Genomic DNA, 25596 nt, shown 5'->3' with positions numbered 1-25596 from the left:
CTGGCGCCCACCCCCACCCTGATCAGGAATTCTTAGCATACTCCTATTACTAGGAGTAATTCTTTACTCCTTAGTTGCTTACTTGCCAAATAGTTGGAAAAGGATAATCAGTTTAAGAAAGTTTCAAATCAATTGTTGGCTTTTATTGTCATCTTTAAAATGTCATGTGAAGGCCTTAGAAATTATCCGGCTTGTTACTGTAGTTGGAAAACTCTTAGATCTTACTCATCAGTCTGCTGGACTGTACCCTTCTCAGAGACATAGATACCATCCAAGAATTTTCTTATATCCTTATTTTTAACTGTTGCAGTTTGCTGTATCAAAGCAGCTGAATTTGAAACAAGTTCAGTATCATTGCCTTCAAGGATCAACTCATCTTTCTGGGCTTGAGATACTGAACAAGCAACACCTGGTCTCATTCGAACCCTCCGGATGTATTTCTCACCCAAGAAATTTCGGATTTCAACAAGAGACCCATTCTCCTGAATAACGATGTTGATGGGGAAATGAGCGTACACAGACCTGATCTTATAGCAGAAGCCCAACATAACACCCTTGATCATGTTCTGGACGTGACTACAGATAGTGCGAACGGTTGCCAGCTCCTTTCTGTTTCCCCACCATTTGTCAACCCGCAGCCTCTTCTTCTTCTTCCCAAGGAGGCTGAGCTCGACATTGATGTGGTTGAAGTCCCTCCACAGGGTTCCTCAGGGGCCCTTCACCATGACGGTGCGTCCCTTCAGGGTGATGGCGACGTTCTCGGGAATGTCAACCGTTTGGTTGCTGAGAATGGTCTTCATCCTCGCAGTAGGCGCAAGCAAAGAGAGCATGTTTATTTTTTGACATAATTAGAATTCGTGCATTATTGTGCCATATTTTTATTTTTTTCTCATTTTATTTTATTTTTATATTTCTTATGTTTTGTTGAGTATCTTTATAGCATAAATATGGTTTTTCAAAGCATGCATGCATATGTGATAACCCAATTAAGAATATTAACTTATACATTATTTTCAACAAAGAACTTTACATTCTGTGTCAAAAAAATTTTTCTGAGCCCTTCTTACCCACCCACTCACCCCTATTCACCTCCCCCGTACAAAACTGTGTCCATAGTGGCCCTCTGTACTATTATGTCTTCACATCTCTCAATTCTGCCAGAGTGCTGACATTTGAGCAGGATATCCAATACTTGCCTTTCATAGTTGAGTTTATTTCACTTACCATTAAATCTTCTATATTTATCCACTAGTATCAAATGTCAGTTTCATTGTTCTTTGTGGATGAGTAATATTTCCTTGTGTATATGTGGTACCTATTTTTAGCCCAGTCATCAGTTTTTCATTGTTTAGGTTGATTCTACATCTTAGCGATGATGAATAATTCTGCAGTAAACATGGATGTGCAAATGTCTTTCTGACTGTTTTTCTTTTCCTGTGTAAATAGCCAGGAGGGGAATTACTGGGTTGTATGGTAGCTCTATTTGTAATTTTGGGGAACCTCTATATTGTTTTCCACAGTGGCTGTGCTAATGACATTCCCATCAACAGTGCAGCAGGGTTCTCTTTTCACTGAAGCCTTACCAAGTATTTTTGATCATAGCTATCTGACTGGGATTAAGTGACACCTCATTGTGGATTTGATTTGCAACTTCCTTATGATAAAGGATGTTGAACAGTTTTTCACATGAATTTTCCTCATTCATATGTCTTTCTTTTAGAGTTGTTTGATTTGTTTGCACATTTTTATTCTGTATTATTAGTTTTCTGCAGGTGAGCTACTTGAGTTCCCTGTTTGTTCTGGCTATCAATCCTTTACACGAACTCTAGTATGTAAATATTTTCTCCTGTGAGTTGTCTCTTCTTTTTATTGATTGATTTGTTGCTATGCAGAAGCTTTTTAGCTTGATGTAATCCTACTGGTCTACTTTTAGAATTGCTGCCTGCACTTTAGGGATCCTATGTTTAAAATTCCTGGTCAAATTTAAATAAATAAAGTTAAATAAAAATAATTCTAAAAGGAAAAGGGGGGCAGATAGCATGATGATTAAGGGCACTGGACTCCCGCATGGCTGATCATAGTTCAAGTCCTGGATCTGGTGTCTTGCTTTTTCACTTTCTCTACCTCTCTCTCTCTCCCTCTCTGGTCAAATTAAAACAAATAAATAAATAAAGTTAGGGATCAGCAGTTAATGTAATGGTCATGTCGCTGAACTCCCATGTAGTCGACCACGGTTCAAGTCCTGGACCAGGTGGCTTAAACTCACGCTGGGCACATGTGCATGTGTGTCCAAGATCCCAAGAGAATGGAGGAGAAGGGATTGCAGTGTGGCCATCCCCCCTGGGGGGTGATTTTTCACTTTCTGTCTCTCTCTGTCTTTCTGGAGGGCACACGTGCCCTATAGCAAAAACTCTCCATAAATAAATAAATAAATAAATAAATAAATAAATAAATAAATTAAAATTAAAATTAAAAAAAAATGTTTCTACTCTGTTTTCCACAAGTAGTTTATTTATTTGTTTGTTTTGTTTTTTTGAGAGGTTTTTGCTATAGGGCACGTGTGCTCTCCAGAAAGACAGAGAGAGACAGAAAGTGAAAAATCACCCCCCAGGGGGGATGGCCACACTGCAATCCCTTCTCCTCCATTCTCCTCTTGGGATCTTGGGCACACATGTACATGCACTTGGCATGAGTTTAAGCCACCAGGTCTGGGACTTGAACCACGGTTGACTACATGGGAGTCCAGTGATGTAGCCATTATGCCATCTGTTGGCCCCTCCACAAGTAATTTTATACTTAAGGCTTTACATATAGATCTTTGATCCATTTCCAGTTAATTTTTATTAATGGTGTGAAAGAGAGATCCAGTTTCATTTTTCCACAGGTTGAGATCTAGTTCTTCTAGCAACATTACTGAAGAGACTTTTCTTCTGAATCATCACATACCTTTGTCAAAAATTAGTTGGCCATATATTTTGGGGTTTATTTATGAGTTCTCTATTCTATTCCTTTGTTCTATTTATCTGTGTTTGTGCCTATGCCATGTTGTTTTAGTTATCAGAGCTTTATAATATATTTTGAGTTTTGAGTAGTGAGATGCCTCCTACTTTATTCACTTATTTATTTGCACAGTATTGACTTTGCTGTGTGGGACCTTTTATGATTCCAGACAAATTTTATAATCAATTTTTTTGTGAAAAATGTCACTAATTTTATCAGAATCACACTGAATTTGTAAATTGGTTTGCAAATTGACATTTTTGTTATATTAATTTTTCCAATCCAAGAGCAGGGAATGTCTTTTTTTTTTTGGTAGTATTTTCAATGTTTTTCTTCAGTGTTTCATAGTTTTCCTTGTAGAGGTCTTTCACTTCTTTGGTTAGATTTATTTCTAGGTGCGTGTGTGTGTGTGTGCATGCGCGTGCATGTGTGTATGTGAGTTATAAATGGGATTACTTTCTTCAGTTCTGCTTCAGTCTGTTCTTTATTGGTGTATAAAGTAGCTATAGATTTTGTATATTGATTTTGTATTCTACAATTTTACTGAATTTTTAAATTGCTTCTAGGGTTTTTATTTTTCCCCATGGATCCTTTTGGATTTCATATGTATATAATCATGTAATTTGCAAATAGAGAGAATTTCACTTCTTCCTTTCTTATTCAAATGCCTTTTATTTCACTCTCTTGTCTGATTGAATTCCCAAGGATTTCCAGTACTATGTTAAAAAGGATGGGAGAAAGTGGACAACCTTGTTTTGTTCCAATTTTCAGTGGGAAAGTTTTCAGCCTTTCTTCAGTATGATCTTAGCTATAGGTTTGTCATATCTGGCATTTATTTTGTTGAGAAATTTATCTCCTTACCTATTTTGTTATCTTAACATCATGAAGAGATGTTGTATTTTGTCAAATGCTTCTGCACATGAATTGACAGGATCATACAGTTTTAATCTTTCCTTCTGTTAATGTGATACATTACATTTATTGTCTTGTGCATGATGAAGCACCCTTGGATTCCTGGGATAAAGCCTGCTTGGTCATGGTGTACAGTCTTTTTAATGTGTTTTTGGGTTTGATTTGCTAGTATTTTGTTGAGAATTTTTGCATCTGGTTTTATCATGGATATTTGTCTGTTTTCTTTTATATATATATTTGTTTGTTTTATTTTGTCTTATTCTTTCCTTGTCTGGTTTTCGTATCAAGGTGGTGGAGACTTCATAGAGTGAGTTTGGGAATGTTCCTTCATTTGGCTCTTTAGAAATAATTTAGGAGAGTTGATGTTAATTCTCTTTTAAAGTTTCATAGAATTCAGGGGGCTGGCAGGTGGCATGGTAATTAAGGTGTTGGACTCTCACATGGCTGTCCATGGTTCAGATCCCAGACTTGGTGGCTTTCTCTCTCTCAAAAATGTAAAATAATCATAATAAATAAAATTAATTAATAATAAAAAACATTTTATAGAATTCAGAAGTGAAGCCATTGACACCTGGGATTTCCCTTGTTTCAGGACTATTTATTCCTGATTTGATCTCATTCCTTGTTTTTGGTCTGTCCAGGCTTTCTATTTCTTACTGATTCAATCTAGTTTTATATATATATATATTTTTTTTTTGGAGAGGTTTTTTGCTATAGGGTGCATGTGCACACCAGAAAGAGAGAGACAGAGAGATAGAAAACGAGAAATTGCCCCCCAGGGGGGATGGCCACACCGCAATCCCTTCTCCTCCATTCTCCTCTCGGGATCTTGGGCACGCACACACATGCGCCCAGCATGAGTTTAAGCCACCGGGTCCGGGACTTGAACACAGTTGACTACATGGGAGTCCAGTGACATAGACATTGTGCTAACTGCTGGTCCCCAATCTAGCTATATTTTATGTGTCCAGAAATTTGTCCATCTCATCTTCAGATTTGCTGACGTATAGTCACTCATAGTATTCTCTCATGATGTTTTGTATTTTTGTGATATTGGTTGTAATATTGCATGTTTCATTATTGATTTTATTGATATGATTCCTTTTCCTGTTGTCTTGTTTAGTTTATCCTCTCAAAAACCATCTTTTTGCTTTGTTGATTTTTTTGAATTGTTCTTTTTTTAATATATTTTATTTTATTTTAATTTCTTTTACACATTCAGTCACTATACATCACTTAATTTGTAATATGAATTTTCCAACACGAATACATTTCACACCAGTTCAGTTGGGAATACTATACATGTTATCATCAACAAACAATAACATAAATGTCTTTCTTCTCTATTTTTCTCCCTAATGTCTTTCCTCAGACTCTTCTTTTCCCACCCCCTTCGCACACTGTATCCAGTATCAATAACCATCTTACATGTTTCTATATCCTCTAATCTTTCAGTTTTAGTCGTAGAGTACAGAGAGTTGGTATATATTACTTGAAAACGTACAGTGTCTCTCCTTCATAGCCTGGCTTACTTCACTCAACAGTTAATCTTCCATATTCGTCCACTTTCTATCAAAAGCCAGAGACTTGGTTTTTATTTTATTTTATTTTTAATTTTTTATGGCTGAGTAGTATCCCATAGAGTATATGTGCTACACTTTTCCAATCCATTCTTCCTCTTTTATTCTCAGTTTCATTTATTTCTGCTCTAATTTTTTTTTGAGAGAGAAATATTTTTTGCTATAAGCCACGTGTGCTCACTAGAGAGACAAAGAGACAGAAAGTGAGAAATCACTCCCCAGGGTTATGGCCCCTCCTCAATCCCTTCTCCTCTGTTCTCCTCTAGGGATTTTGGGCATGCACACACATGGCCCCAGCATGAGTTTTAAGTCTCTGCGCCTGGGACTTGAGCTGTGGTCGACTACATGGGAGTCTAGCAATGTAACTATTATGCCATCTGCTGGTCCCAATTTCTGCTCTAATATTTATTAATTATTTTTCTAATACCTTTGGGTTTCTTGTAGCTGTTGTTGCTTTTCCAGTTCCTTAAAATCATCACTATGTTATTTACTTGCCATCCTCCTATTTTTTTCTCGTGAGCGCTAATTACTATAAACTTCCCTCTTAGAGCTGCTTTCACTACGTTCAAAAGATTATAGAAGTTGTGTTTGTTATTATTGATTTCAAGAAGCTTTTAAATTTCAGTCTTTTTTTATTTTTTTGAGAAGTTTTCGCTATAGGGCGCATGCGCTCCCCAGACAGACAGAGAGAGACATAGAGACAGAAAGCGAGAAATCACCCCCCAGGGGGGATAGTCATGCCACAATCCCTTCTCCTCCTGGGATCTTGAGCACACATGCACATGCACCCGGCGTGAGTTTCAAGCCACCGGATCCGGGACGCGAACCGCGGTCGACTACGTGGGAATCCAGCGACATAGCCATTACACTAACTGCTGGTTCCCTAAATTTCAGTCTTAATTTCATCAATAGTTTTGAAGTCATTCAGAAGTCAATTTGATTATAAAATTTGTCTGGAATCATAAAAGGTCCCACACAGCAAAGTCAATACTGTGCAAATAAATAAGTGAATAAAGTAGGAGGCATCTCACTACTCAAAACTCAGTTTCCATGTATTGTGCATTTACAAAGACTCTGTTCATTTTAAATTAATTTCATTGTGGTCAGAAATGATGTTCTAATAGTTTCTATACTTTTAAATTTGTAAAGGTTTATTTTGTGCCCTGTTTTGTGGTCAGTCTTTGAAAACGTTCTTTGTGGAGCTGAGAAAAACATGTATTTTGTGGTTGCTGGATGATAAGTTCTGTAAGGGACCAGCAGTTGGCATAATGGCTATGTCGCTGAACTCCCATGTAGTTGACCACGGTTCAAGTTCCGGAACCGATGGCTTAGACTCATGCCCGGCGCATGTGCGTGGGTGCCCAAGATCCCAAGAGGAGAATGGAGGAGAAGGGATTGCGGCGTGGCCATCCCCCCTGGGGGATGATTTCTCTCTTTCTGTCTCTCTGTCTCTCTCTGTCTTTCTGGCGAGCGCACATGCCCTTTAGCAAAAATTTCTCCCCCCAAAAAGAAAAAACAGGTAAGTTCTGTAAATGTCTGTCAGGTTCATTTGGTTTTTGGTAACGTTTAATTCCTGTGTCTCTTTGCTTATTTTTTATCTAGATAACCTGCCTGGTGATGACAGTGGGGTGTTGAAATCCCCAATAATTAGTGTGTTGCAGTCTCTCTTTAAGATCCAGCAGTCTTGCTTTTATGTACGTTGGTGCCCTGGTGTTACATACATAAATATTTATAATTGTTATATCTTCTTGGTGAATTAAAAGGAATTTCCCTTTAATTGTATATATACTGTCCTCTTTTGTCTCGTTTTAGTTTTTATTTTCAAATTTTCTCTGGTATCAGTATCATGACTCCAGCTTTTGTCTGGTTTTTGTTTGCATGAAATGACTTTTCCTTCATTTTCAATCTATGTATATCATTATCAATGAGATATATTTCTTATTAGCAGCATATAGAAGGCACTTGTGTATTTATCCATTTAGCAGTCTGTGTCTTTTTTTTTTAGAATTATTTATTTTGATTTTATTTATTCATTCATTTTAGTTTTTTTTTAATTTGACCAGAAAGACACAGAGAGAGAGAGAGAGAGAGAGAGAGAGAGAGGGAGAGAGAGAGAGAGAGGGAAAGTGAGAAAGCAAGCCACCAGGTATGAGACTCAAACCGTGGTTGGCCATGTGGGAGTCCAGCGTCCTTATCCACCACGCTACCTGCCAGCCCCTGTGTCTTTTATTTTTTAGAGGCTTTATTGCCTTAAAGCGCGTGTACGAGAGAGAGAGAGACAGAGACAGCGAGAGGGAAAATGAGAAATCATCCCGGGGGGGGGAGGGGAGATGGCCAGGCTGCATTCCCTTCTCCTCCATTCTTCTCCCAAGATCTTGGGCGTACACGCACATGAGCGCAGCATGTTAAGCCACCAGGCCCAGAACTCGAACCAGTCGGCCATGTGGGAGTCTAGTGCCTTCACCACCACACCAACCGCTGGCCCTTATCCCTGCCATTACGTTAGTCATTTTCTCAGCCGTTTTGTGTTTTCTTATTTCTATTGATCTCTCTTTCATTTTCCTGATGTAGTATTCCCTTAAGTATTTCTTGAAGAGGTGGTCTAATGTTAGTGAATTCTTTCTGATTTTGTTCATCTTGGAATGATTTTATTTCTCCTTTCCATTTGAAAGATAATCTTTCTGGCTACAATGTTCCAGGCTGAATTTTTTTTTTTCTTTCAGAATTTTACATATGTTTTCCCATCCTTCATTGCCTAATTTTTTTTTCTTTTTTCTGGTAAGTGATCTAAACTTAGTCAGGTAGGGCATCCTTTATAAGTAACTTGGTATTTCTCTCTTGCCATTTTAAAGGTATTGTTTTGGCTTTGACTTTTGCTAATTTGGCTATGATATCCCTAGGACTAGATCTCCTTTTGTTGAATCTGTTTGATATTCTTTGTATTTCCTCCATCTGGATGTTGGTATGACTCTCTAGATTTGGACAGTTCCAGATAATAGTTCATGAAAGAGATCTTCTAGGCATTTACTCATCTCTTCACCTTTTGGAAAACACATTTATATGGGCTTTTGGCTAATTAATAGTGTCAATTTTTTCTTATTTTGTCCTAATTTTTAATTGTTAATTTTACTTTTTGTTTGTTTGTTTGTTTGTCTGTTTAGACTTGGACTAAATCTGAGGGTTTTTTTCTTCAAGGTCAGAAATTCTTACTTCTGCATGATCTAATCTGCTGTTAATACTTTCAAGAGAGATTTTGATTTCCTATATTGTATTCCTCGACTCCAGAAGTTCTGTTTGGTTCTTTTTTAGATGTCTATCTCTTTGTAGAGTTCTTCTTTCATGTCATGGAATGATTGTTTCATCTCCTGGAATTGGTTGTCTGTTTTCTGTTGCATCTCAGTCAGTGAGATTTGTCGTGATGACTATTCTGAATCCCTTTTGGGACATTTCTGTGACTTCCTATGTTTCATTCATTGTTGGTGAGGAGTTACTGTGTCCTTTTGGGAGAGAGGTATTTCTTTTTTTCCTTCTGTCTCCATGTTGACATTTTCTTATGCAGTTCTCACTTCTTGCTAATTTTTAGAGTAGATTTTATAGTGCTATAGTGAACCGTTCTTCAGACCCACACGGAACCCTATCAAGGTGGTCCAAGAGGGCCTGGAGGCAAACCTGTGTAAGATTCAAGACATGGATCCAGTGCAGGCTACGTGTAATGCCCAGAAGTGGCACCTTTCTCAAGGTCTGAATGTGGCCCTGGGAGGGTGGCCAGGGAGAAAGGAGGCAGGACAGCCCTCAGAACCTGGGTGTGGGCCTTGCAAAATGTTCCAGAGGGGACAGGGGACAGCTGTGCTTTCTCAGATCCATGGTAGGCTTATGTATCTTGCCTCTAATTTGTGGCATCAGGCAAACCTCTGGTGCTAAATGCAGCCCTAGCAAAATCATCCATGAGGGGCCAGAGGCAAATCTATCTGTGAGACACAAGAAACGGGTCCTGTATGACCTGCATGTGGCATCTAGAGGCAGAGTGGCATCCCTCCATCCCATACCTGGATGTGGTCCTGAAAAGATCTTTGACAAGGGGCCATAGAAGACTTATCTGAGGGTCCTCACCTGAGACTACAACATACAGTGTCTGGGGATTTAGGAAGTCTGCTTATATTTGCAGTTAGGTAATTGCATCATATGCTTCAGGATTAGGAGGTGGTCTGATGTAGTGCCCTGTCTTTTCTATTCTGACCTAGAAGGGGGATGGTTGGAACATCCTCTCTGTCAGTTGTCCCTCCCCTTTACTCATCCACACTAATAGTTCAGGGAGTTCCAAAAGAGCTGTGCTATGGGTGGCATCAGTTGGAGCAGGTATCCATTCTCCTGGACTTGAGTCTGAGGGGAGGGAGAGTGCAGACTTGCCCTGCTGCCAGACCAAGGAGAGTGACCAACTTAGTCTCTGTGGGAATGGGAATGCTGTTGTTTTTTATTTTTTAAAGAATTATTATATTTAATTTTGTTAATTTTTTTTCTTTTAATTGGACCAGAGAGAGAGAGGAAAATTGAGAAAGCAAGCCACCAGGTCCAGGACTCAAACTGCACTCAGCCAGATGGGAGTCCAGCACCTTAACCACCATGCCACCTACTGTATTTTTTAAAAGAATTATTTAATTAAGTTAATTTATTTATTTGTTTTAATTTGACCAGAGAAGAACAGAGCAAGAGAGAGAAAAAGAGGGAAAGTAAAAAAGGAAGCCACCAGGTCTGGGACCCGAAATGCGGTTGGCCATGTGGGAGTACAGCACCCTTAACCACCACACCACCTACTAGCCCAGGAGTACTGTGTTATTTTTTTCATCTTCTGCTCCCATGGGGGTTATGGAGTCATGCCTGTAAATGGACGTCCACCTGTTGGTGAACTCACCAGACAACATACCTCTCTTGCAGCTTCGGGTGAGGGTGGGACAGAAGGTCCAATAGTTTTTGAAGTTGTATGTTCATGCACTTCTGTAGGTGGTGTGTTAGTTCTATGCCAGTTTTGTTGTTGTTCTGTAGACAGGGAGTTCTGGAATCTGCAGTGGGAGTCAAGGGTACAGTTTTGGAGGAAAATTTCCCTTGTTTTCTACCCATCAGAGAAACTCCACTGATGAGGAAGTTCCATGAGAGACAAATTAACTTCAGAAGAATGACCACATCTTTCTTTTTTCAAATAGATATTATGTGTTCCAGAGGTTTCTGCCATCTTTGCCTTGTACTTCATCAGTCGTGCATTTCTCCTTCCTAGCGGTTTAGATATTTAGTAGCCTTTCTTCCCAGAGAGATGCTAGGAGGAATGTTCCTAGTCAGCCATCTTTGCTTCATCTCCCTTTTTGTAGGTAGATAAGGACTTCTCACTAATTAATTGGCTGAAAATGGTGGTAAAATGGAAGATCTATTTAGTAGAGTTTTATTCTCTCTCTCTCTTTTTTTTTTTTTTTTTTTTGAGAGCATCATGTTAAATTATACTCCAGCATGGGAGCATCACATCACACTTAAAGTGTGATATAAGGAATTAAGAGATTATGGAAGAATTATTAGATATTTTAACAATAAACAAGGTCTAGAGTGCACAGTTGAAGTAGGGCAGATTATTGAGACATCAGATGGCAAAATTATATTTTATCATGACACAAACTACATCTTCTAGCTCGTAGTAAAGCTTAATCACTTGTTCCACTTCTCAGGTATCTCTTTACAAGTGACTAGGACACACCTGTACCAAATAAAAATTGATGCCATGGAAAAATAAGCCTCAGGATCTTCCCCAACTTCTACATCCAATGATGAACTGTATTTCTTTTGCCTGAAATATCCTTGCTATTCAAAAGCCAGAGTTGGGACCAGCAGGTGGCGTGGTGGTTAAGGTGCTGGACACTCCCACATGGCTGACTAGGGTTTGAGTCCTGAATCTAGTGGCTTGCTTTCTCGCTTCCTCTTTTTCTCACTCTCACCCTCTATCTCTCCCTATCCCCCCCCCTGGTAAAAAAAAAAAAAAAAAAAAAAAAAAAAAAAAAAAGCCAGAGTTAAGTAATTTCTATGAAGAAAAACAACTAGACAAAAAAAAATTCCTGATCAGGAATTCTGTATTGTTCTTAGCATACTCCTATTACTAGGAATAATTCTTTACTCCTCAATTGCTTACTTGCCAAGTAGTTGGAAAAGGATAATCAGTTTAAGAAAAAGTTTCAAATCAATTGTTGTCTTTTATTATCATCTTTATTTTTTCTTTATTTTTTTTTTTGAGATGTTTTTGCTATGGGGCACATGCGCTCACCAGAAAGAGAGAGACAGAGAGACAGAAAGCAAGAAATCACCCCCCACAGGGGGATGGCCCCACCGCAATTCCTTCACCTCCATTCTCCTCTCAGGATCTTGGGCACACACACACATGCACCTGACATGAGTTTAAGCCACCGGGTCCGGGACTCGAACCGCAGTTGACTACATGGGAGTCCAGTGACATAGCCATTATATCAACTCCTGGTCCCAAGGGGGGCAATTGTTTTCTTTCCAGGATATATAAAGTAATCATGGGCCACAGTAATAGACACAAAGATAGAAAAATGAAAGCTTAATAAGGGAGAGATAGAATCCCAACTCTTCCCTGGCAGACATGTCTTTCTCCTCTAACTAGCTACCTCCTTGTGGCTCCAGCTCCATCTCTTCCTTTAGATTACTTGTACTTACACTTCTACCACCTCTCAGAACCCCCAGGCCAGTAACAGTTATTTTCTGAGACCTAGATGTATATGTTGTCAGTATTGTGATGATGTTGTTAGATGTGGACACATCAGAGAAAATCTTAGTTTAGGTGGTGTAGATTCCTAATACAAAGTGGACTTGGGAGATAATCCCCCAGGTACCTTAGTTTTCTTCTCTCGATGCAAAAATTAAGGCCATGGAGTCTTTAGTCAACCCTTTGGTGGTGTATCAAATCAGCATTCACTGTAACAATAGAAAGTGAAGGTAGATATTGTGAGTCATTTATTTTTTAAAAATTTATTTATTTTACATTCATTCACTGAACATTACAGCATATAAAATGCAATTTACCATCCAGAATACACTGTATAATGGCTTAATCATACATGTTATTGTCAACAAATAATTTGCCATTTCTTGTTTTTTTCTTTTATTATTTTTTTTATATACATTCAATCACATTGTTTAGCTTACAAAGTGAACATTTCAGTATGTGAACATTTCCCCAGTCCAGTTGATCAAAATATCTTCAACAGATAATACCACACCTCCCCCTCCCATCCATGCTGTACCTCTGTATTCCTCCTCCAAATGTCCTTCCCTAGGCCCCACAACCATTTCTTGTTCCTTATGTATGTGTGTGTGTGTAGTGTGTGTGTATATATATATATATAATTTCTGCCTCCCCTCCCTGGTTTCTTACCCTCTGCCATTTCTTACCCTCCTCCCACACTGTCTCTGGTATGTACAGGTGCTTTCCATTCCTTCTTTTCCCCCAGATTTTATTGATTCACAAAATATCTTAATAAATCTAACTACTTTCAATAGCAAGTTCAGCTGATATATACATATCTGTGAACTCATGTTTGACTTTAGGCATGAAACTCTGTGAGTAGTATGAATATACTATAAAGTAGCACCTAGCTAAGGTGATATAGCTTACTTGGGCATTAAATAGGTATTTTTTAATGTATTTTTTAGTTTTAAGAAAGGCAGTTTTAGCTTTAATAAGTCAAAATCAAAAAATGTTAAGAGAACTTTGCTTAAGACTTAAAGCTAGGAAACAGGTTAGGATTCTGTTCAAATAGTAGGTACATGGACCTGACAAGAACTCAAAAGAAGACAACCTTAACTCTGGAAAACAAAGCATAGAAGAAGATCAGTAATGTTTTATTCAAAAGTCATACAATTCTATTTCATCAATTCACTCTATCTTCTGTTGTGGTCTGATCTTTCCATTTAAATTCTGGAAGATAACATTCAACTCCAGACTTGCCTCTATCATTAAGCTGGTCATTTTCTTAGTTGTTTTTGAACTCTTATTTCTGGTGTCTGACTTTAGTTTTCCTGATATAGCACTCTCTTCAAAACTTCTTGGAGACCTGGTCCAGTGTCAGTAAATTCTTTCAGGTTTTGTTTGTCTGAGAATGTTCTTGTCTTCTCTTCCATATGAAGGATAATCTTGCTGGTATAGTATTCTTGGTTGAAATTTTTTTCACTTAACACTTTGAATATATGTTCCCATTCTTTCCCTGTTCACATTGTTTCTGGTAAGAAGTCTGCTGTTAGCCTGATGGGATATCCTTTGTAGATAATTTGACATTTCTCTCTTGCCAATCTTAGTATCTTGACTTTGTCTGTGGTTTTGGTCATTCTGGCTATAAAGTGTCCTGGAGAAGATCTTCTTGGGTTGATTCTATTTGGGGTCTTTTTTTCTTTCTTTCTTTTTTTGTGTGTTCCAATAAAAATTTATTTTAAAAATAGTCTATGGTTTACTGATTCTAAGTCATGCTGTGACATCCAGCAAAAGCTAGCATGGTCATGAAAGGATATATAGAAGATGTGATGCTTTATTGTTTATTTATTTTTACATTTTTCCACATTTACTCCACATACAAAAAAAGTTTTGCTCATACTCCATAGTTCTTGACAGCTAATAAACAACTTTCAAAATTTCAAAAAACTGAATTTAAAGATAATGTTCAAAATATTTGTTATAATTTTGTTTGAGTCTCTATAACAATGGAGACAGTATGGTTTTAAATGTTTTTGAGAAAATATTCACGCCAACTACTCGAACTGTTGAAAAGCAACATCCAGCACACAAATCACACATAAACCTCAAATCAGCCCTGCCTACCACGTATTCTGTGATATACTATGTCTTAGCAAAGATCAGTATCTTTTTCTTCGAAGTCTTCCTCAAGGTAACCCTCTGGTTGTGGTTGCTCTTTTGCAATCTCTACTGATTACAATGCTGGGCTGGAAAAGTCCAGGTTATTTTATAGTTTACAAATTATTTCATGTAGCTTCTCTAATCCTCTCTGCCAGGCAGAACTATTTATGGTGCCAGACCATCTAAGAGCTTCTGTTGACTTACTTGAAATCTACCTTAGTTCCATAGTTTTCTGATTAATCTTCAGATATGACATTCTAGTGAAAGCCCTGTCCAGTAATGAATATTTCCAATTTCTGATTCAATGCAATAGATATTATTGAACTTGTGAAAGTAATCCTTCCACCACAAAACAAGAATACTCCCAAATATTTCCAATTCCAGAGGGATCAGGAAGGAAGAAAAGTCTATGTTTCCATCTAAAGAAACAAACAAACAAGAAAAAGAAATATTTTAATAAATTGCAGAACCTATCAACACCTCAAATGAAAGTAAAATCCTTAAATTGGGAAAACAAAGCATAGTAAAAAAAAAAATCAGTAATGTTTTACTCAAGAGTCATAAAATTCTATTTCACAGTTCAGTCTTATTTTCAATCTCTCTTCTGTTGAATTTGCAGTGTTACTGTGGCCCAATCTTTTCTTTTAAATCCTGGAAGTTAACATTCAATATTATTATTGATATTTCTTATCCCTAGCATCAAGTTGGTCATTTTCTTGGTTGCTTTTTATTCTCTTATTTCTGTATGCGTGTCTTTAGTTTTCCTAGTAGAGCACTCCTTTCAGAGCTTCTTGAAGAGTGGGTCTAGTATTGGCAAATTCTCTCAGGTCTTATTTATCTGAGAATGTTTTTATCCTTTCCTTCCATATAAAGGATAGTCTGGCTGGATATAGTATTCTTGGTTGAAACTGTTTTTCACTTAACACTCTGAATATATTTTTCCATCCTTTCCTTACTCACATTGTATCTGATGAGAGATCTGATGTTAACCTGATGGGATAACCTTTATAAGTAACCTGATGTTTCTCTCTTGCTAATTGTAGTATCTTGTCTTTGTCTGTGGATTTGACCAATCTGGCTATGATGCGTCTTGGATATCTTCTTGGGTTGATTCTATTAGGGGTCTTTGTATTTCTTGGGTCTGGGTATTTGAATGCCTCTCTAGATTTGGAAAGTTTTCTTCCAGGATTTCATGGAATAGATTATCAATGCCCTTATTAGTTTCTTCACCTTCTGGGATACCGATTTTCTGGATGTTTGGGCACTTAATGGTGTCTAGTATTTCTCATGTAGCATTCACACATTTTTGGGTTATTTTCTCAGGTTTTTTTGGTTGTTTTTACTAGAGCAGAGGTTTTACCTTCAACATCTGAGATTCAATCTTCTGATTGGACTAATCTGCTTTTAATACTTTTGAGGGAGGTTTTGATTTCCTGAATGGCAACCTTCATTTCTAATAGCTTCATTTAATTCTTTTTTATGGTGTGTCGTCCCTCTTTCAAATCATGCAAGAACTTCCTCATCTCCTGGAACTTGTTATCTCTTTACTCCTGCATCTTATGGAGTTCATTATCTCTCCATTCTTGTATCTCATATAGTTTTGTCACTATGAATATTCTAAATTCTCTATCAGACATTTCCACAATTCCTATTGTACTGTCTGTGGGTGATGAAGAATTGTTCTTTTCCCTTAGGGGAGAGATATTTTCTTGTTTTCTCATGTTTCTTGTGCCTCTGTGGTAGTTTCTGGTCATCCTGTGACAAAAATCTCTCATCTACTCTGCTTTGCATTGTGGTATTCACAGAAAGAGATTATGAGTTCAGATTTATAAAAAGAAGTTTCTTCCTTAAAGCAGGAGGCTCAATCAGCACTGAGGAGTTCAATGAGACTAAAAGTATTCAGATGCTTTGCTACTGTGCACTTAGGTCTATCTAGACATTCAGTGTGTGGAGAGTGAAGAGCAGAGTAGGAAAGTAAGATTAAAAAAATAATAAACAAAAAAGAAAAAAAAAAAAACTAGACAAAAACTACCAAAAAGGAGAACAAAAAAAATTTTTAAGGTAAAAAGTGAAAACCACATGGTGCACTAGCACACCACACGAACATGCCAGGATATGCCTCAGATTTAAAATGGCTTCTGAAATTAGCAAGAGAAAGAAAAGGCCCAAGGTGAAGAGAAGTGGTTTAAAAATTTTAAAAATAATAATAAAATAACTTTTTTACAACGGTTTTGCCACCAGAACACAGGTGTGGTGAAAACCACTGCTAAATCAAAGCCAAAATGGGAAAGGAGAAGACTCACATCAACATCGTTGTCATTGGACACATAGGTTCCAAGAAGTTCACTACTGGCCATCTGATCTACAAATGTGGTGGGATCGACAAAATAACCATTGAAAAATTTGAGAAGGAGGCTGCTGAGATGGAAAAGGGCTTCTTCAAATATGCCTGGGCCGTGGATAAACTAAATGCTGAACATGAGCATGGTATCATCATTGATATCTCCCTGTGGAAATTTGAGACCAGCGAGTATTATGTGATTATCATTGATGTCCCAGGACACAGAGACTTTATCAAAACCTTGATTACAGGCACATCTCAGGCTGATTGTGCTGTCCTGATTGTTGCTGCTGGTGTTGGTGAATTTGAAGCTGGTATCTCCAAGAATGGGCAGACCCATGAAATGCCCTTCTGGCTTATGCACTGGGTGTGAAACAACTAATTGTTGGTGTTGATAAAATGGATTCTACTAAGCCATCCTATAGTCAGAAGAGATACAAGGAAATTGTTAAATAAGTCAGCATCTACATTAAGAAAATTGGCTACAATCCCGACATAGTAGCATTTGTGTCAATTTCTGGTTGGAATATGACAATATGTTGGAGCCAAGTGCTAATATGACATGGTTCAGGGATAGAAAGTCATCTGTAAAGATGGAAATGCCAGTGGAACTACACTGCTTGAAACTCTGAATTTCACCCTGTCACCAACTCATCCAACTGACAGTCCCTTGTGTCTGCCCCTCCAAGATGTGTACAAAATTGCTGGTATCAGCACTGTCTCTATTGGCCGTGTGGAGACTGGTGTGCTCAAACCTGGTATGGTGGTCACCTTTGCACCAGTTAATGTGACAACTGAACTAAAGTCTTTTGAAAGGCACCATGAAGCTCTGAGTGAAGCCCTTCCTGGGGACAATGTGGGCTTCAATGTCAAGAACATATCTGTCAAAGATGTTCAATGTGGCAATGTTGCTGGTAACAGCAAAAATGATCCACCAATGGAAGCAGCTGGCTTCACTGCTCAGGTGATTATCCTGAACCATCCAGACCAAATCAGTGCTGATTGTTGCACAGCTCACATTGCTTACAAGTTTGCTGAGCCGAAAGAAAAGATTGATCACCATTCTGATAAAAAGTTGGAAGATGGCTCTATATTTTTTAAATCTGGTGATGCTGCCATTGTTGATATGGTTCCTGGCAAGCCCATGTGTGTTGAGAGCTTCTCTGACTACGCTCCTCTGGGTTGTTTTGCTGTTCGTGATATGAGACAGACAGTTGCTGTGGGTGTCATCAAAGCTGTGGAAAAGAAGGCTGCTGGAGCTGGCAAGGTCACCAAGTCTGCCCAGAAAGCTCAGAAGGCTAAATGAATATCCTTAATTCCTGCCACCCCCAGTCTTAATCATTGGTGGAAGAAGAGTCTCTGAATTGTTTGTCTCAATTGGTCATTTCAGTTTAATAGTAAAAGACCTGTTAATGATAACAATGCATTGTAAAACCTTCAGAAGGAAAAGAAAATGTTTTGTGGACCATTTTGGGGTTTTTTGTGTGTGTGTGACAGTTTTAAGTTATCAGTTTTTTAAATCTTTTCATGGAAAAGTACTTTTTCATGGAAACAACTTGACCAAAAATCGGTCACAGCATTTTGAGACCCATTAAAACAAAATGTAATGAGAAAATAAAATAAAACATTTAAATAGAGAGAAGGAGCATGAGACAGACAGATAGACAGAGACAAAGAGAAGACAGAGTCGCCCTACTTTATCTGAGTATTTCTGGAATCTAGAAGATGGTGTTTAGACCATAGTTCCCCTGAACATGCCAGGACGTACCTCAGATTTAAAATAGCTTCTTATCTGAGTCTCAAGTCTTTTGTATTTCTTGGGTTCTTGGGTCTGGATCTTTGAATTCCTCTCTAGAACTGAAAAATTTTCTTCCAGGATTTTGTGGACTAGATTATCAATGCCCTTTTAGTCTCTGCTCCTTCTGGGATACCAATTATCCAAATGTTTGGACATTTAATGGTATCTAGTATTTCTTGTATATTATTCTCATTTTGGGGGGCTATTTTTCTCAGTCTTCCTGGTGGATTTTTCTAATCCAAAGACACATACAAAATGTAGACAAGTGTAAAACTGACCAAACTCTCCCAATCTGCATTCTTCTGTACTTACCCAATATCTCAACTGCTTTAAAACCTAATCTAGAATTGAGTTTGGGGAAATAAATTTGAAGATGATGAATATGGTAATATCCTTGATTTGATTATCACATACTACATGCATTCTTTGAAAAACCACGTTGTACCCCCCAAAGATACACAATTAAATATAAATCAGAATTATAAAATAAGAAAAATAAATTGAATAACTGTGAACAGAAAGACATCTGAGAACTCCACAACTAGAGCTCCAACACAACTATAACCTTCAGGCATTATCCTCTACAGACCCATATGACTCTACCTGGTGGCCCTAGTGGGCCTGTATTACCTTCTGTGCCAGTACCAGAAGGTAGTGGGTCACTTGCGTGACAAGAACGTCTTCATCATGGGCTGTGACTCGGGCTTCGGAAACCTACTGGCCAGACAGCTGGACATGTGAGGCCTGAGGGTCCTGACTACATGTCTGATGGAGAAGGGGGTTGAGCAGCTGAGGGACCATACCTCTGGCTGGAGATCGTTACCAAGACAGACCATCACTGTAACTACCCAATGGGTGAAGGAGCTCATGGGGTACAGTAGTATCACCCACATTCTTCAAGTTTTTCTTTCTTCTCTATGTGAAGGGGACAGAGACCTCCTGTCTGCTAACTGGGAAGATTTCCAAGATATTTTGAGCTTTGCAATGTCCAGAGCAGAAATCCTAGAGTGATTGTGGCTGAGCCCCAGGGTTAGTGAAGCCCAGTCCATGTATAAGGCCCTGAAGGAAGGTCAGGCCCCAGAACTAGACCTTGAGGGTTGACCTGGGGTAGTTAAGGGCTGGGCTGGGATGAGTCCAGGGTTATGATCTGACATTTTCTTATAGGTTCCTTGTTGTCCCTCTTGATGGCTTTAAAATCATCCTCATTTATGAAAACATTGAGGCTTGAGGAGCCGAAGGGATTTTTAGATCAAATGTTGAGTACTAGATCCTATTTTTCCTACTATATTACTGCCTATTCTTTTTGTAAATGGAAGATTATAACTTTTTCCTGACTTTAAATTTGAAACATGTTCACTGAAGAAAATATAAAAAGGGATAAAGGTAAAATAACATTTGCCCTATTCTCACCCTCCAGAGTTAATTACTCTCTACATAGTATATCCTGGGATGATCATTTTTATCATCAAATCTCTTCCAAATGTAATATTCAGTATATATTTTATAATATTATACATGAATATAATATTCAATGTCTATTCCAGTAGGTTGAGAGACCAAAATTTATTCAAGCAATCTTAAATTCTTGGATGTTGAAGTTTATTTCCTACTTACTCTAGCATAAGTAATATCTTGGTAAAAACTTTGTAATAAAGGTACATTTATGATTTCAGCAATGCTATTTAAGTAAAATAAAATAATAATTAAGGGGCTGACAAATGGAGGAGGTTGGGACATGGAGGTTGGGACACTGGATCTCACACGGCCAACTCTGTTTGAGTCCTGAATCCAGTGGCGTGAAAATCATACCAAGTGCCCAAAATCCTGAGAGGAAGATGGAGTAGAAGGGATTGTAGTGTAGCCACACCCTCTCCCCTCCCAGGGCCTGATATCTCACTTTCCCTCTCTTTCTATCGATCGAAAGATCTCTACCGATCTTTCTCTCTCTGTATGTCTCTGGCAAGCACATATGCCCTATACCAATAAACCAAATAATAATAACAACAATAGTAATATTAGGTTGTCGGCAAAATCATAACATATTTTTCTATATTCTTCTATGGAAAAATGTGTCATGACTTTACTGATGACCCAATAAGTAAGTAAAATAAAATAACATTTCTTACAGATCAGAGAAGATTTCTGAATAGGGGAAAGACTTACAGTGCAAGCCTTTATTCTCTTTCTGATATTCCAGGATCAAACTGTCTCCCTGGCCTACCAGCCCTTAACCACTGAAAACCCTGACCCCGCTGACCTAGGGTCCACAGGCCAACTGACATCCTGAAGCCCAAACTGGGATGCAAGGTGGGGTCTCATTGGGGCGCTGTGTGAGGGTAGATGTGTCATGGAGAAGAAACAGAGTGGAGGGAGGGAGCTCTGGAGTCTTATTCCCTTTCTCACCTCCGTTCCAGGCTTCTCATGGGATATTATGCAGGTCATCTGTCCAGCCCCAGATTCTATATCATTTCAATGAACTTCCACACAGAAGAATAGACTCTTTCATTGTAGTTCTGAAGGAAGATATTGCTAACAGAAGAGGTTTAACTGATGATTTTTAACTTTATAATTTCGCTATCAATTATTTTTTTACACTTAATTGGTCATAAAAGTCAACTTTCTATTTATTCTACATGAACTTTTCTTTTTTTAGAGAAATTTTTGCTATAGGGCGTGTGCACTCAATAGAAAGACAGAGAGATAGAAAGCGAGAAATCACCACCCAGGGAGATAGCCATACAGCAATCCCTTCTCGTCCACTCTCCTTTTAGGATTTTGGCATGCATGCACATCCACCCGACTTGGGTTCCAAGCTGCCAGGTCTATGATGACTCCAATCCTGGGTGCCACGTGGCAGTCTGGCAACATAACTATTACACCACCTGCTGGTTCCCAATGTTAACTTCTTGGTTAGGATAAATTCATTTACAAATCCGTCCTGCTTCAGCACCTCACCGAAACTCTCAGAGAGATTAATGTCACTCTGGTTCTGGGCACTCTCCAAAAACTGTTTTATCTCATAGTGCCAAGGTCCAAACTGCTGCTGCTGCTTATGTGCTGGCTGGTTTCTTGAGGCTCCTGATAAATGACATCAGACCTGGAGGGCTCAGCATTACTTCCTCCATTGAAGCCCCAGTGATGGCATGCCCCAGTGTGTGTTCCCCAGCAGACCCCACAGCCACGCCAGCTGCAGTGGTTGCCTTCTGGGCCATCAGACCTGGAAGCTGCCATGCAGTGGCAGGAGAGCCAACTGCAGATGGTGGGGCCGCTACAGGCGACTGAGCTGCTGGCCTAGAGACAACTCTCATCTGAGATGCCTGGCTGGTCAGCTGGTCAGAGGGGCCATGCGGGAAGTGAGGCTTCCACTAGGCCTCGCAAGCACACCACGGCTTAACTGGAAGTGCGAAACGCTGAAAATAGCCAGACAGCTTCTGCGGAGGAGAGCAGAAGGCAGAAGTGCAAGCAGTTTTATTGAAAGAGGAAAATCTTCCAATGCAGTGGAAGGAGGCCCCAGCAGGTTGCCATAGATAGGCTGAAATGGCCTAGTTGTACAGGGTCCGGACAAGGAAGAAAAACCCATTTCTCTTTGAAATGGGTTATCAGCTTAGGTTCTGGAATTTAAGGCATCTCAGAATCTTGAGTTAATCTTAGTCCCTAGAAGGGGGCAGATGGCTCTTTGTTTTAGTTAATGGTGGAAATTTCCTTATCTTTGTGCTCTGGACTGTGAATGGTTTGGATCTAAGTCCATTAGCAAGGAGTCATAAATTCTCTAGGAACATGTAAGGGGGAAAAGAGGGATGTGTTGTATTTTTTTTAAAGCTGAATATGCTTTATTTTATTTTTAGAATTGTTTATTTAATGTTATTTATTATTATTCTTCAAATTGAGCAGAAAGAGAGAGAGGGAGGAAAGTGAGAAAGCAAGCCACCAGGTCCAGAATTTGAACCACCTTAACCACCACACTACCTGCTGGCCTTGATTATGTTGTATTTTAACTAAACTATAGAAGAGAAAACATAATGACTTTATTTAAAAACTTAGTGATGTGACCAACAGGTGGCATAGTGGTTAATGCCCTGGACTACAACATGGCCAACCATGGTTCAAGTCCCAGACCTGTAGGCTTGAAATACACCAGGCACATGTGCATGCATGCCCAAAATCCTGAGAGGAGAATGGAGGAGAAGGGATGGCAGCACAGCCATCTGTTTCTCTCTGTCTCTCTGGTGAATACACACACCCTATAGCAAAAATCTATTAAAAAAAGAAAAAGATTAGTCTGTCTCTTTCAGTCCTTGCCCTGCCTGCCTATGAGTGGAGTCTAACTCCTAACTCACCACTGTCCCTGGTACGAATGGCCAAGCCTTGCTGGGCTTTCCCAAGGTGACACCTGCTTTATCTGAGTCTAGGGCTAGGCCTAACTTGGTCACTCTGAGGACACATTGCGACCTCATTTCTGTGTCAGACTCTCTCAGCTGTAAGGTGTGAGCTGGTGACCACGCTCAACCTGAAGAATGTGACCTGGAGATTGAGCAAAGGAACCACCCTAGGCTCCATCATGTTCCATTCCTGTATCTTATGCAATTCTGGGTGTGGTTCCTCACCACTCACACCTTTTTCTGGTTTCTTTATTTCCTTCCTTCACTACCTTTCCTCCTCCTCTTCTGTGAATTCTTTACCCCATTTCTCAGAATCTATCTTTCCCTTCCAAGTCCTGACAGAATTTTCCAAATCTCTGGACCCAGTCTTCTATTCCTACATCTTATCCCCTCTCAGAACAAGGATGCTATCCTGTCCTCTCAACTGCCCAGTGAACTTGTGATCAGCAGTAAGCTAGAAATGAGCAGGTGGCCCTGAGAAAATATCAGAAAGACATCAGCAACATCCATCACAACTTCTCAGGAGTTACGACAAGACCATCCATGAGAATACCTTCCTCCTAGCCAGCTCCTGGCATCGGGAAGGTGAGGCAGATCTCATTGTTCTTTAGTACCTGGGAAACCCATCGGAATCATTGTTAATGCTCCTCTTATCAATCCTCATAAATACAAAAGCACACAACAAGTCGTTTTGGTCAACATCCTGATTCCCACTGGGGCAATGAATTGATTGGGTAGTTCATCCAAATAAGGATGCTCATACCTTCTAAGCCCACACCTGTGAGAGATACGCAAGTGCAGGAAAACTCCATGAATCCAAAGAAGGAAGCCAGATACTATGACAGACCTTCCCCTGCTAAATATTTATTATCAACTCTTGGAATAAATATAACATCTAACCCCATTCCTGGTGCAGTTGTCCTTCTCTGGCAGCTCTCCACTTGCAGGCCTTTAAGGCATGGAGGTGTACTTCTTTTCTATTAAAAATCCTCACTTCCCTATTAAAACGTCCTTTTTCCTAATTTACAAGTGTTTGTGGTTTTTCATTTTGTGTCTCAGGATGGGTCTCTAATGTCAGAGATCTGGTCCTAAAGAGCCAAAGATTTTACACAACAGAGCTCAACACTCTCCCATCCTATTACAAACTCAGGATCCCCATCACCTGGCTGGACCTCATCCCCGTAATGTTCAGATCAGAAGTCTCTTCTCTGCTGCCTTCCTCCCCTATGCCTGAAGAGTCCGGCCTCCTGATGTCTCTTGCTACCTGTGGTTCTACGTCTCATTGGAGAAATATCTTTGAGTCACTTTGATTCTTGCCCTCCCTTCCCTATACACGTCTAATGAGTCACTGCATCGGCTGCTACATGGTGCCTTCCTCCCACTCTCACACATTCCCCCTGCAGGCTCCCAGCTCATCAGAATAGCTACAAAGTGCCTGGTCCTGGGAGTGAAGGGAGATGCCCACCAGGACCCACACCTGGAGTGTCCTCAGTCCTTGGCAGGTCACCAAGGGGTGGGGATGAGTGAAATGTTGGACCTCCTTGGTGTGTAATAGGGTTCCTCACTGACAGCCTGAATAGCAGCCCCCAAAAAGCCAGGCCCTGAATTCCTTGGGTCTTTTGACTTTCTGGGAGTTTAAGGTTCGTTCATATTACCAGCATCACCTACAGGAGGGCCCTGCTACCTTGGCCTTGAGACAGTAGAGGCAACTCCACCCTCGGCGACCCTTATTTTTTTTACTGTTGTTGTTCTTTTTATCATTTCTCATTATGGTGATTCAGCTAAGAATTACAAAGAGCTGATGACCTAGAACTCATCTCTCTTGGGATATGGAGGATACAGAACCAATTTTTGTTTGCTTTGCATTTGTGAATTTGTCTCATGTTTTTCCCCTTAAAATGAATATATATACATGGGGCCAGCAAGTGGCATGGTGGTTAAGGGCGCTGAACTCCCACATGGCTGATTGTTGTTCAAGTTTTAGACCTGGCAGCTTGCTTTCTCACTATATATATATTCTTTTTTTTTTCTCATATATGCAGCTATGACAAATGACTTTTTCGATCTCCAGGGATTTTCAGAGGATTCTCTGGGCTGAGTCTTCTTTTCTCATCTGCCCCCCTGCATGCCACCCAGGTAAGCCACCTCAGCACCAACATTGCCACTGGGGTCTTTCCCACCTTTGGCACCTTCACTCATCAGGACAAGGGGTCAGAGAGAGGCACCCACCAAGGCCATCAGAGGTGACAAGTCTTCAGGTTGGACTTGAATTTCTTGCATCTGGGCTAATTGGTGTGGTGATGCATCCACCTATAAAAATTACAGAGTGGCTCATCCAGGGGTTTTGCATCTGTTGCAAGCAGTGGAGGGAGGAGAGTTCTCCTCCTTGGGTCCTAGCAGACTGCGACTGGGGCTCAGAGGACCAGCCTTTCTTGCTGCCTTCTGAGCCCAATCTTTCTCGGCCATCACCCCCACCTCTGCCCTATGGCGGCTATCACGGACCTCTCCTTTATGTACCGCTGGTTCAAGAACTGCAATCTGGTCAGCAATCTCTCAGAAAAGTATGTCTTCATCACTGGCTGTGACTCTGGTTTCGGGAACCTGCTGGCCAGACAGCTGGTTGATCGGGGCATGCGAGTGTTGGCTGCTTGCTTCACTGAGGAGGGGGCCCAGAAACTTCAGCA

The 25596-nt window shown here is 39.7% G+C and overlaps 1 protein-coding gene and 3 pseudogenes across 1 annotated transcript in view; 2 read left to right on the top strand and 2 right to left on the bottom strand.

Annotated features, from left to right (window-relative positions):
- LOC102495431 (elongation factor 1-alpha 1 pseudogene) overlaps positions 1–18078 on the top strand; it is a 20912-nt pseudogene extending 2834 nt beyond the window's left edge.
- LOC106733515 (60S ribosomal protein L9 pseudogene) lies at positions 151–815 on the bottom strand (annotated as a pseudogene).
- A 1566-nt stretch (positions 18079–19644) lies between the features above and the next one.
- On the bottom strand, positions 19645–22113 carry LOC114005535 (coiled-coil-helix-coiled-coil-helix domain-containing protein 2 pseudogene; annotated as a pseudogene).
- A 3283-nt stretch (positions 22114–25396) lies between these two features.
- The window catches only part of SDR9C7 (short chain dehydrogenase/reductase family 9C member 7), a 10914-nt gene continuing 10714 nt past the window's right edge, over positions 25397–25596 (top strand). The window contains exon 1 of the mRNA XM_027767162.1: positions 25397–25592. Within this exon, the coding sequence (XP_027622963.1) occupies positions 25397–25592 (196 nt within the window). The remainder of the gene's footprint in view (positions 25593–25596) is intronic.

This window comes from Tupaia chinensis, unplaced genomic scaffold, assembly GCF_000334495.1.
Source record: "Tupaia chinensis unplaced genomic scaffold, TupChi_1.0 Scaffold143970_1, whole genome shotgun sequence".
Taxonomy (NCBI): Eukaryota; Metazoa; Chordata; class Mammalia; order Scandentia; family Tupaiidae; genus Tupaia; species Tupaia belangeri.
This window is presented reverse-complemented; position numbering and strand designations above follow the sequence as displayed.